This window comes from Oncorhynchus gorbuscha, unplaced genomic scaffold, assembly GCF_021184085.1.
Source record: "Oncorhynchus gorbuscha isolate QuinsamMale2020 ecotype Even-year unplaced genomic scaffold, OgorEven_v1.0 Un_scaffold_1235, whole genome shotgun sequence".
NCBI lineage: Eukaryota > Metazoa > Chordata > Actinopteri > Salmoniformes > Salmonidae > Oncorhynchus > Oncorhynchus gorbuscha.
Genome location: NW_025746071.1, coordinates 1584 through 14782, shown reverse-complemented (window position 1 = coordinate 14782; position 13199 = coordinate 1584). Strand labels below are relative to the sequence as shown.

The 13199-nt window shown below is 44.1% G+C and overlaps 2 protein-coding genes across 2 annotated transcripts; both read left to right on the top strand.

The window, feature by feature from the left end:
• Positions 1–6: 6 nt before the first annotated feature.
• On the top strand, positions 7–5551 carry LOC124021851 (collagen alpha-1(II) chain-like). Its single transcript, XM_046336987.1, has 11 exons — positions 7–210; positions 441–659; positions 1304–1320; positions 1567–1599; positions 1744–1776; positions 2204–2257; positions 2465–2557; positions 2977–3054; positions 4872–4916; positions 5033–5086; positions 5486–5551. The coding sequence occupies exons 2-11, from the start codon at positions 497–499 to the stop codon at positions 5549–5551; spliced, it is 636 nt and encodes a 211-aa protein (XP_046192943.1). The 5' UTR covers positions 7–210; positions 441–496.
• Positions 5552–8944: 3393 nt separating this feature from the next.
• Positions 8945–12793, top strand: LOC124021850 (collagen alpha-1(II) chain-like). The gene is made up of 13 exons (XM_046336986.1): positions 8945–8952; positions 9035–9122; positions 9299–9352; positions 9650–9703; positions 10121–10174; positions 10334–10387; positions 10708–10869; positions 11102–11155; positions 11297–11458; positions 11624–11731; positions 11898–12005; positions 12226–12279; positions 12641–12793. Exons 1-13 carry the CDS (start codon positions 8945–8947, stop codon positions 12791–12793), a joined length of 1113 nt encoding a protein of 370 aa, XP_046192942.1.
• The last annotated feature ends 406 nt before the right edge of the window (positions 12794–13199 follow it).

Sequence of the window (13199 nt, the reverse complement as noted above, 5' to 3'; positions counted from 1 at the left end):
GCAACAACGAGATTTGGAACCCGGAGCCATGTAAGATCTGTGTGTGTGACCTGGGGACTATTACTTGTGAGGACATCCGATGTGAAGACCTAGCCTGTAAGGAAACCAGCACCCCTGAGGGAGAATGTTGCCCCGTGTGTTCTGAGGCTGCAGGAACCCAGGGCCAGCAGGCTACTACCTGGGATAATCTGCTACCAAAGATCAAAACAGGTGACTACATTCTCACCACATTACATTGATCCATGTTTTACAGTTTCAAGTGCCCACTAAGAGAATTATTCCTCATGCTCATGATGGAATGGTGTTTGATTAATGGTGTTGTTACATTTCTTACAACATTCTAATTTCACACTCTCTACATCCTCTCAGTTCTCTCAGTATTTTCTAATAGGACCTACGTCTGATTCATATTCTGTTCTTCAATCTCCATGACTCAGTAGACGAGAAGAAGGATGAGACCTGCAGGGACAACGGGCAGGTATACGCCCACAACAACATGTGGACCCCAGAGCCGTGCAGGGTGTGTGTGTGTGACAGTGGAACCACCATCTGTGAGGAGGTGCAGTGTGAGATGGTGGGGAACTGTGAGAAGGTGACCATCCCTGAGGGAGAGTGCTGCCCCTTGTGTGACAGCTTCTCCAGCGCTAACAGGAGGATAGGTGAGACATACATACATACATACATACATACATACATACATACATACATACATACATACATACATACATACATACATACATACATACATACATACATACATACATACATACATACATACATACATACATACATACATACATACATACATACATACATACATACATACATACATACATACATACATACATACATACATACATACATACATACATACATACATACATACATACATACATACATACATACATACATACATACATACATACATACATACATACATACATACATACATACATACATACATACATACATACATACATACATACATACATACATACATACATACATACATACATACATACATACACATATATCTGAATTATATGTCTAAAGGGCGGGGCTCACATGTCTACATCATGACCTCAGACGAACTGTGACTGCATGGAAACCCAAGTGTGAAACGTAGCGATTAAATTTGGATTCCCTGGAGGTGTCTCACTGACTGATGATAAGAGGGGAAAACATACTAGATTTCATAGTGTTTCAACATATAACACAGTATCAAGTCATTGGAGATCACATGTCAAATTAAGGATGAAAGATCTACGTTAAAATCTGATTTCTTCCTTTCCCTTCCTCAAAGAAATGATGGCGTTCAAGGTGAGTAATGATACAAGATATTCTCAATCTTCGTTTTCCAATTTTTACATGGACACACCCCTGAATATTAGCCTGAGTGCCCGTCTGTTTGTGTTGTCACGCCAACTCCTTGTCACCCATTGTCATACACGTATTTGGCTTGACAATGAGCAATGGGGTTGGTAAGAGCACAAACAGATCTGGAACCAGGCTACCTGAATAGCTGAGCTGATTGTCACATTGTTATGTGATGCATTTGATTTCCAGGGTCAGAAAGGCGAACCTGGTGATATCCCTTACGTAAGTCTGTGTTCATACCTCTCAGAGACAGCGCATCTGTTAATTAACAATTCACGTGACTGTTGACACCTATTATGACAACTGTTATCAAAAACATCATACTGGCACTTTTATAAGTGTTTTTGCTTGTTTTTTTGTTTCTAGGTCGTGGGGCCAGTAGGTCAACCCGGACCAATGGTGAGCACTCTGCAGACAATATTATTTGACATGATTATGTTATAAGTTTCTCATATGGGTCATTGTTATGGCTGGAATTGAATCAATGGAACTGTACCAATGACATCAAACACATGGATACAATGTGTTTGACTCCATTCCATTGATTCTATTCCAGCCATTACAATGGGCCTGTCCTCTTATAGCTCCTCCCACCAGCCTCCTCTGGTATACTGCATAGAAGTTTGGCTGGCCACTCCCCTCCTAATTTTCAGTCAGATTCCCTTTACCACACTAGATGGTACTATAGAGTGCCAGTAACTAATGAGGGTTAGCTGATGCTACTACTGCGGTCTCTGTCCACAGCTACAGTGGGAAGACACTACTGCTAGTGTAAAATATCACGTGAAGGGATCATGTTTTCTTGTTATCTGTGTCAATGTTTCAGGGTCCTCCCGGAGCTCAGGGGAGCAGAGGATACACTGGTTTCAAGGGCAGAAAAGTATGTCTAACACCATGACATTTACATCTAGAGAAGCGTGTTACAATACTGCGATTCAATGTGACCGAGGACTAACAAACTATCTACATCTAGAGAAGCTCTTCAGTACCTTCATATGTTGAATCTGGTAGACATGTCGAATCATCTCCATAGAAGTGACGTTCAATACTGTCACTCATGTGTTTGCATATGTTTCCTAAAATCCAGGGTTTACAGGGCCCAGCTGGCATCGACAGGGAACCAGGAGTCCCAGGGAACCCTGGTGAGCCAGGATCCCCCGGCCAGCCCTCACACCCTGGGGTGAGTTTGTCCGTCTGTCTCCCCAGCCCGACACTTCACTGGTGCAGTCTGTAACCTTCATTTCTGGTCAAAAGTGATTTCCCTCCCTACACTTGTTAGTAAACTGACTGAGAGGGTTGGTTTTGGAAAAAATACAGCCACTTTGTATTTTGTTTAGCTTTTAGGACGAATGTGCTTGCTGTACCTGAAATCATTTTCACCCCAAAACGTCATGTAAGTAACATGAAGAGACTTGGGGGCTTGTAGGGATAGCTCAGAGCTTCCAAACCTTTTCTATCCCTCTTCTCATTGTACCTGTCCAGTTGAGGGGGGGCGACGACACTGCACCTATTCTCTTCATACGGAGTCTGTGGTCACCAGTGAAGAACTTCCACACCGTTGTGATAATGAATGAATGACCGTCCTCCTCTCCCCCCCAGGGTCAGCTGGTCTCTCAAATGGCAGCAGGCTTCGGTGAGAAATCAGCTGGGATGATGGGAATGATATCTGGCAACAGGGTGAGTTACTATTAAATCACCTGGGATGATGGGGATGATATCTGGCAACAGGGTGAGTTACTATTAAATCACCTGGGATGATGGGGATGATATCTGGCAACAGGGTGAGCTACTATTAAATCACCTGGGATGATGGGGATGATATCTGGCAACAGGGTGAGTTACTATTAAATCACCTGGGATGATGGGGATGATATCTGGCAACAGGGTGAGTTACTATTAAATCACCTGGGATGATGGGGATGATATCTGGCAACAGGGTGAGTTACTATTAAATCACCTGGGATGATGGGGATGATATCTGGCAACAGGGTGAGCTACTATTAAATCACCTGGGATGATGGGAATGATATCTGGCAACAGGGTGAGCTACTATTAAATCACCTGGGATGATGGGGATGATATCTGGCAACAGGGTGAGCTACTATTAAATCACCTGGGATGATGGGGATGATATCTGGCAACAGGGTGAGCTACTATTAAATCTGATATCTGGCAACAGGGTGAGCTACTATTAAATCACCTGGGATGATGGGGATGATATCTGGCAACAGGGTGAGCTACTATTAAATCACCTGGGATGATGGGGATGATATCTGGCAACAGGGTGAGCTACTATTAAATCACCTGGGGGATGATGAGTTACTATTAAATCACCTGGGATGATGGGGATGATATCTGGCAACAGGGTGAGCTACTATTAAATCACCTGGGATGATGGGGATGATATCTGGCAACAGGGTGAGCTACTATTAAATCACCTGGGATGATGGGGATGATATCTGGCAACAGGGTGAGCTACTATTAAATCACCTGGGATGATGGGGATGATATCTGGCAACTGAGCTATTAAAACTGGGATGATGGGAGGATATCTGGCAACAGGGTGAGCTACTATTAAATCACCCTGGGATGATGGGGATGATATCTGGCAACAGGGTGAGCTACTATTAAATCACCTGGGATGATGGGGATGATATCTGGCAACAGGGTGAGCTACTATTAAATCACCTGGGATGATGGGGATGATATCTGGCAACAGGGTGAGCTACTATTAAATCACCTGATGGGGGGATGATGGGGATGATATCTGGCAACTGGCAACAGGGTGAGCTACTATTAAATCACCTGGGATGATGGGGTAGATATCTGGCTACTATTAAAACTGGGATGATGGGGATGATATCTGGCAACAGAGTGAGTTACTATGAAATCTGCTGTCCTCTACAAAAAAGTCCCAAACAAACCTCATTGCATGGTAGTCCTTGCTAGGTGTGTGTGTCCATGGGCAGTAGATTGTAAACAAGGAAAGACATACTGTAGAGTATTAACCACGGGAGGCTGGTGTTACCTTAATTTGGGAGGACAGGCTCGTGTTGATGGCTGGAGCGGAATTAGTTTCACGGTTTCCATGGTTTCCATGTGTTTCCGTGTGTTTGATGCCATTCCATTTGCTCCGTTCCAGACATTATTATGAGCCGTCCTCCCTCAGCTGTATCCTGTCTAATACATTGTCTTTGGTGGGCTTGATTGAATGACAGTTCATTTAGGTTTGTGCCTATATTACTCATTACTCTGTCTCTGTATTTATTTATTTATTTTATTAATCCGTTATTTTACCAGGTAAGTTGACTGAGAACACATTCTCATTTGCAGCAACGACCTGGGGAATAGTTACAGGGGAGAGGAGGCGGAGGAATGAGCCAATTGTAAACTGGGGATTATTAGGTGACCGTGATGGTTTGATGGCCAGATTGGGAATTTAGCCAGGACACCAGGGTTAACAACCCTGTATGTTGTCTCCATGTATATTTTAGGGTGAGGCAGGACCAAGAGGGCCTCCTGGACAGTCCGGTCAACCAGTAAGTCAAAGATGGCTGACTATATCTACCTTTCAGACATCAATTCTTAATGGAAATAATTTCTGTAAGTAAACAGACAGATATGTGATCATTACCTTTTCCTCCCTGTCACGTAGGGCTCTACAGGGGGGCAGGGGGCCCCAGGAGACGTTGGAGACCCTGGATCCATGGTAAGAACCATGCATAATCTCTGCATCAGTCATCTCTCTGATGCTTTTTTGACTGGGTTTGAATCCTGGTCACCTACATGCTTGAAGACTGTTAGCCCATTGAGCTAAAGCCTAGGCATTAGCACAGGGAGCTTACTCAACAAAAAAAGGGCCTAAGCCATTGTTCCCCAACGCGCATAATATAGAGTTAAACAGTTTGTGATCGCATTAAACAGTTTGTGATTGCATTCAAATGTAAGCCAGGTTAGAAATTATTATTTTTTTGCAAAATATTTGATCTGTTTGGGCTTCTTGATGTCAATTTGTAGTCTACAAATGATTTGTAATTATGTTCCTGACCATCCGCTCAATAAAAAATCATACCGCGGCTGAGTCAACTGACTAATCTTCCTGGTTCAGGCATTATCTCAGGGAACTAACACAAGTCTTCAGTTCTCAGGCAAAGTTATCATCATCGATCACTGAACTACCTCCGCTACCAATCACACACTGTCTTGAGGTGTTACACCAAGATCTACCAATCACACACTGTCTTGAGGTGTTACACCAAGATCTACCAATCACACACTGTCTTGAGGTGTTACACCAAGATCTACCAATCACACACTGTCTTGAGGTGTTACACCAAGATCTACCAATCACACACTGTCTTGAGGTGTTACACCAAGATCTACCAATCACACACTGTCTTGAGGTGTTACACCAAGATCTACCAATCACACACTGTCTTGAGGTGTTACACCAAGATCTACCAATCACACACTGTCTTGAGGTGTTACACCAAGATCTACCAATCACACACTGTCTTGCGGTGATCTACCAATCACACACTGTCTTGATGTATTACACCAAGATCTACCAATCACACACTGTCTTGAGGTGTTACACCAAGATCTACCAATCACACACTGTCTTGATGTATTACACCAATATCTACCAATCACACACTGTCTTGAGGTGTTACACCAAGATCTACCAATCTGTCTTGATGTGTTACACCAAGATCTACCAATCACACACTGTCTTGAGGTGTTACACCAAGATCTACCAATCACACACTGTCTTGAGGTGTTACACCAAGATCTACCAATCACACACTGTCTTGCGGTGATCTACCAATCAGACACTGTCTTGATGTATTCCACCAATATCTACCAATCACACACTGTCTTGATGTATTACACCAATATCTACCAATCACACACTGTCTTGCGGTGATCTACCAATCACAGTCTGTCTTGAGGTGTTACACCAGAGCTATATGTTGTATTGACTGTGTGTGATCCAATCCAAAATCAAATCTAAAATCGGATTTCTTTTTCCCAGCAAAGCCTCCTTCACTCACGCCACCAAACTTACCCGAGTAAAACTGACTATCCTACCAATCCTCGACTTTGGCGACGTCATCTACAAAATAGCTTCCAATACTCTACTCCGCAAACTGGATGTAGTCTATCACAGTGCCATCTGTTTTGTTACCAAAGCGCCTTATACCACCCACCACTGCGACCTGTATGCTCTAGTCGGCTGGCCCTGTCTACATATTCATGGCAAGACCACTGGCTCCGGGTCATCTATAAGTCTATGCTAGGTAAAGCTCCGCCTTATCTCAGTTCACTGGTCACGATAACAACACCCACCCATAGCACACGTTCCAGCAGGTACAGTGCCTTGCGAAAGTATTCAGCCCCCTTGAACTTTGCGACCTTTTGCCACATTTCAGGCTTCAAACATAAAGATATAAAACTGTATTTTTTTGTGAAGAATCAACAACAAGTGGGACACAATCATGAAGTGGAACAACATTTATTGGATATTTCAAACTTTCTTTAACAAATCAAAAACAGAAAAATTGGGCGTGCAAAATTATTCAGCCCCCTTAAGTTAATACTTTGTAGCGCCACCTTTTGCTGCGATTACAGCTGTAAGTCACTTGGGGTGTGTCTCTATCAGTTTTGCACATCGAGAGACTGAATTTTTTTTCCCATTCCTCCTTGCAAAACAGCTCGAGCTCAGTGAGGTTGGATGGAGAGCATTTGTGAACAGCAGTTTTCAGTTCTTTCCACAGATTCTCAATTGGAAACTTGAACTTAAAGAAGTGTGAGTTCTTCAAAGACAAGATTGTCTTCTGTGGACATGAGATTGACTGTAATGGATTGCACAAAACACAGGACAAAATCGAGGCAGTGGTACAGGCACCACGACCACAAAATATCACAGAAGTGAGATCTTTCACGGGACTGATCAATTACTACAGAAGATTCCTCCCAAACCTTTCAGCAGTACTCCAGCCTCTAAATCAGCTCCTGGAAAAGAATAGGACATGGCGGTGGACAGAGCAGTGTGAAAATGCATTTCTGGAGGCAAAACGGCTCATAACATCTGAACAGGTCCTGATGCATTACGACCCTGAAATGCCAGTGAAGTTGGCTTGTGATGCGTCCCCTTATGGATTAGGGGCAGTCCTTTCACACACACTGAAAGATGGGTCAGAGAGGCCAGTTGCATTTGCGTCACGAACATTGAATGATGCAGAGAAAAACTACTCACAAATCGACAAAGAAGCACTGGCACTAGTGTGGGGCGTCAAGTAATTCCACCCATACCTATATGGCAAGCGTTTCACACTGGTTACAGATCACCAGCCGTTGCTTTCCATTTTCAGTCCAAAGAAAGGCATTCCGGCAATGACAGCAGCCAGGTTACAGCGATACGCCCTGTTCCTTGCCAGTCATATGTATGAAGTGTGTCAGGGAAGGGGATTGGACAGTAACGAAGGTGGAAGAGGGGATTGGACAGTAAGGAAGGTGGAAGAGGGGATTGGACAGTAAGGAAGGTGGAAGAGGGGATTGGACAGTAAGGAAGGTGGAAGAGGGGATTGGACAGTAAGGAAGGTGGAAGAGGGGATTGGACAGTAAGGAAGGTGGAAGAGGGGATTGGACAGTAAGGAAGGTGGAAGAGGGGATTGGACAGTAAGGAAGGTGGAAGAGGCGATTGAAACAGCCTGTCTGTCGTGTTGATGAAATGTGTTTGGTATTGTCATTCCCAGGGTATCGCTGGAGAGGGAGGGGCTGCTGGTCTCACAGGGCCAAGGGTAAGCCATCTTCATAGCTGATTTATCTATTCATTTGATGCCCATTTGAATACAACCCTCAATAAGGGAAAGTAACCCTGCCCCTATGCAGAGAAAATGCATCTTCCAACTGAAATCATAATCATATTGATATTTTTCAATACAGAGGTACAATTACCTAATACATAATGGAAACCTATCGTGTGGCAAAATGCAGTTTTTTTCCCAATGAGGTTTTGTTTGAGTTCAGTCCTAATCTTCAGTAAAATAAGGTTTGTAACTAGGGCACTGTGTTTTTGTTAATCCTGTCACATGACCTGGTCTTTATGTAAAGCTTTTTCATCAAACTGTCCCCTATTTTTTTAATGTCAGATGGTCCATCACCATCCTCAGACATTGCTTTCATTTTTGGTCTATTTCTCATTTCTGGAAAAAGCTTAAAATCCAAGTCATGTGATATGATAACCAAAACACAAGGCCCTGTTAATAACATACAGTGCTGTAAAGAAGTTGTTTGTAGCTGACCAGTGGGTGATTGTATGATTGTATCGTAGGGTGAGCGGGGCATCCCAGGAGAGAGAGGTGATGTGGGAACTAACGGACTACCGGGGCCCAAAGGTATTTCAGGAGGGCCAGGACCAGAGGGACCAAAGGTAAGTACTATAGCACATCACTTTCAAATATTGATTGATTTATTTTTGTCTTTATTCGTTCAGTCATTTAACCAGGTTGTCAAATGATATCTCTTCCACGATGGAGGCCTAATGCAGATTAACAATGTAATGATGGCCTCGTATATCCATGTTATTTCCCACAAACATGGTATGAGAGTTGTTTCTGTGTGTGTTCTTCCCCAGGGGAGTCTGGAACTAAAGGAACTGTTGGGGACATAGGAGCTGCAGGCCTGCAGGGGATGCCCGGGAGAGGGGTATCCCTGGTTCTCCTGGTCCTAAAGGAGATGTGGTAAGTATCTGTGTTGGAGGGAAAATATTACTTGGTTAAGTACACAAAGTACCTCCAGAGTCCAAGACACTAGAAGGAACTACAAGTTGTCACCCTTCAGAGTGGTGTATTCCATGTTTATAACTGGGTGGGTTCATTCTGCAGTCCTGTTCTGCTGACCCCTCTTCTCTCCTTAGGGTTCAGTTGGTGAGAAAGGAACCGAGGGTACTGCTGGAAATGACGGGCCCGGGGTGAGTGTTACCTTACACATACATGTATACACATACCTTTCTGAGTCACCTAAATTGATTACATCAAGGGTTTAAGCAAAAATAACATCTTAAAATGTCACCCATAACTAAATTCTGTTAGGTTCAAGTTGAATGATATGTCAAAATGTAGTGACGTCATCATAACCAGCTTTAGGCCCTGGGTTGAGTGGAGTCACCTTTTGATGCACCTTCTAGTTTCATTGGTTTCACAACCATAGTAAGTTGTTCACAGCAAGTTGTCCAATATTTGAAATCCTGTTTGTTTTTCATTTGAAGGGACTTCCTGGTCCAGTTGGACCAACAGGAGGCATTGGGCTCAATGGTGATAAGGTAAACTCACTCACTCACTCACTCACTCACTCACTCACACTCACTCACTCACTCACTCACTCAAATGTATTCATGAGTGTATTCAAATGTATCCGTGCTTTTACACCTGCATTGCTTGCTGTTTGGGATTTTATGCTGGGTTTCTGTACAGCACATTGAGATATCAGCTGATGTACGAAGGGCTATATAAATACATTTGATTTGATGAAGGCCTCTTTACATCATCAGTTGTCACATAGTGCTTTAATAACAGTAACCCTGCCTAGACCCTAAAGGAGCATCCAGCATACAGTCACCAACAGCACTTAGACAGACAGACTAGATGAACATACACTGTAGCAGAGAACACCTCACCATATTAAGGCCTCAGTGCCTACCACAGATACCCAGACAATGTATTATATGTGTTTGTTTTAGGGAGAGTCCGGCCCTAAAGGGCCTCCTGGACGTCGAGGAGCGAGAGCAGTGGCCGTAAGTTCTGCGATTCATTTTGTTAAATTATTGACACACGTGAAATGCTGTAAGTTATATTGTGTACAATTGTCCCATAGTAAAAAAAGACAATTGCAATATACTGTTAATAGTTCTCATATACCTCTGTACTGACCTCTGACCCAACATCTGTTATAGGGAGCTTCTGGGGAGCCTGGTCCAACCGGTGCAGTAGGATTCCCTGGGTCTCCTGTGAGTGGCTTTCAAACAATGTGGGGATCTGTCACGCCCAATAGTGTCAGCTATGACAGGCGCCTTCCTGTTGCCTTGTGTCCCTTGATGTTCTGTTAATTAGTCAACCTTGGCTTGGTATTGTTACAGGTGTTGTCTGAACAGATTGCGCTGCAAACATCCTCCTGTATAATGTTGAATCAAAATTTCATAATGGTCAAAGTTAGTAACCATTTCCATATAACCACATAGTAACTATACCCATGGTGAGACTTGGAAGTCGTTTTGCATGGCGATGAATCTGCCCAGTAATCATGGTCATTGTGTCCAACTCGTCGCAGGGTCCCGATGGGCAACCCGGGGTCAAAGGTGAACCAGGAGAGAGGGGTCAGAAGGGTGAGGCTGGAGCACAGGGACTCCAGGGAACAGCTGGTAAACTTGGTTCCCAGGGTCCTGATGGTGTGACTGGACTAAAGGGGGCCAGAGGAACACAAGGGGCCACGGTGAGTGAGGTGTACTGAGGGTGACGTATAAAGGCTGGGGCATTAATATTATCATATTATTATTATTATTATTATTATTCATTCATAGAAACACTTCCCCATGGTATTTACTGTAGAAATAGACCTGATCATGGCTACTCAGCACAGAGTAGGAATGCTTTTCCAGGGAATTCATTGAATATGTAGTACAGTATGTTGATATTTTCTGATAAGAATTTCATCTCATTTTCAGGATGGGTCTGGTTTCCCAGGATTCCCTGGGGGAGTTGGTCCAGCAGGCTCCGTTGTGAGTTAATCCTACTATCAACCAATCAAATCACTTTATACCTATGAAATCACCAATAAATTATTTCATAAACAATAGAACACAGAGCAATATAGTGAAATATGTTATTCGATTACTCACGTTGTCTTTCCACTCTTCCAGGGTGAGGTAGGGGTGCCTAGAGAAATTGGTACCCCAGGGAAGGCAGGTACTCCGGGACTTAGAGGCGAGAATGGAGGCCCTGGGCGTGTAGGAGAGAGGGGGGCCCCGGGCCCAGCAGGTGCCCCAGGAGACAAGGGAGAGCCTGGAGAGGATGGACCAGGGGTAAATATGAGAGAGTTACAGAAGTAAAAAATGTAGCTGTATCGTTCAGAGTGGTTTACAGAGCGAGACTTCTCTGCCACCCTCCATTACTCTATACTTCTTTTGCTAGACTAGGAAATATCTGAAGTTACCATTGGCCAATGGGATGGTCTTTGTTTCTGACAGGGCCCTGATGGGCCGGCGGGACCACCAGGTATCTCAGGACAGCGAGGTGTTGTGGGCATACCTGGAGTCAGAGGAGAGAGCGGGATGTTTGGGCCCCCCGGTACTGCTGTATGTATGGAACTCAAGTTCACATTCACCATTCATTTCTATAGCCTTGAGAGTAGTATCATTATACACTGAACAGAGTCCCAATCCAAGACTCAGTCAGATATACAGGACGCTCATACACTTTCCATTTGTGTCCTGACCAGTGATGTCACACTTATTTTCCCAGGGTGCACCCGGAAAATCAGGTGCCCCCGGAACTCGGGGAGGCAAGGGTGCTGTCGGTGCAGTCGGGTTACCAGGGACAACCGGACCAAGAGGGGACCTTGGTCTTACGGTATGTGTTTCCACTTAATTGACCCATGACTGTTCTGTCTGTGGGTTCGTTGAACACATATCCATTAAAAACCAACTGTGGATTAAAACATATTCACATACACACCTTTCATTCATGTGGGAATTATAATAGTTCCCCTGAAAAGCAGGTCTTTACTGTAACAGAAGGATACTGTAATATACAGCACAGGTAAACTTAATGCAGCAATCTGTCTTTACAGGGGAATGCTGGGTCTGATGGGGTACCTGGCAAGGATGGACTTATAGGAGCCAGGGTAAGACACAACTACAGATGGACAAGAAACTTTATGGAAATGTATGATCAAACCATTTCACCAGAAAATGTGTCTGTCTGTCGTTCTGTTTCTGTCTGTCTGTCTGTCTGTCTGTCTGTCTGTCTGTCTGTCTGTCTGTCTGTCTGTCTGTCTGTCTGTCTGTCTGTCTGTCTGTCTGTCTGTCTGTCTGTCTGTCTGTCTGTCTGTCTGTCTGTCTGTCTGTCTGTCTGTCTGTCTGTCTGTCTGTCTGTCTGTCTGTCTGTCTGTCTGTCTGTCTGTCTGTCTGTCTGTCTGTCTGTCTGTCTGTCTGTCTGTCTGTCTGTCTGTCTGTCTGTCTGTCTGTCTGTCTGTCTGTCTGTAGGGAGATAGAGGGAATCCTGGTGCTGAGGGTCTTGCTGGAACTCCTGGGCTTCATGGCTCTGTTGGTCCAGTCGGCACCTCTGGAGTCCCTGGGAAGAGAGGAGACAATGTGAGTAATCTGGACTTTGCCACACCAACGTTCAGAGCCTTCTAGCCTTGAGACATGACTGTAGACCCTTATGGCGTTAGAGGTCATAGGAGTCTACAGTGTTCGAGGTCAAAACCCAGTACGAAAATGTCTGCACTCACTACTGTAACTCACTACTGTAAACTACTGTAACTCACTCTTGTAACTCACTACTGTAACTCACTACTGTAACTCACTACTGTAACTCACTCCTGTAACTCACTACTGTAACTCACTACTGTAACTCACTACCTGTAACTCACTCCTGTCTCTCTGGATAAACTCTAAATGTAAAACTGTAACGTTTCAGGGTTAAGAGCTGTCATAATCTGTAACCAGGTTGGTTGGTAGTAAACTCATCTCAGGTTGTTTGATTTGATTTCCTGACATTCTTTTTTGTTTTTCAACACTAGGGTGCTGGCCTCCAGGACCC

What these genes read in the sequence shown, in the direction of transcription:
- LOC124021851 (XM_046336987.1), top strand. Translation starts at nt 497, where the DNA reads ATGTGGACCCCAGAGCCGTGCAGGGTGTGTGTGTGTGACAGTGGAACC. An exon ending in GCCAGCCCTCACACCCTGGG is followed by an intron (nt 2,558 to 2,976) that starts GTGAGTTTGTCC and finishes TCTCCCCCCCAG; the next exon opens with GGTCAGCTGGTCTCTCAAAT. An exon ending in CTGGACAGTCCGGTCAACCA is followed by an intron (nt 4,917 to 5,032) that starts GTAAGTCAAAGA and finishes CCTGTCACGTAG; the next exon opens with GGCTCTACAGGGGGGCAGGG.
- LOC124021850 (XM_046336986.1), top strand. An exon ending in GAGGGGACCTTGGTCTTACG is followed by an intron (nt 12,006 to 12,225) that starts GTATGTGTTTCC and finishes CTGTCTTTACAG; the next exon opens with GGGAATGCTGGGTCTGATGG. An exon ending in ATGGACTTATAGGAGCCAGG is followed by an intron (nt 12,280 to 12,640) that starts GTAAGACACAAC and finishes GTCTGTCTGTAG; the next exon opens with GGAGATAGAGGGAATCCTGG.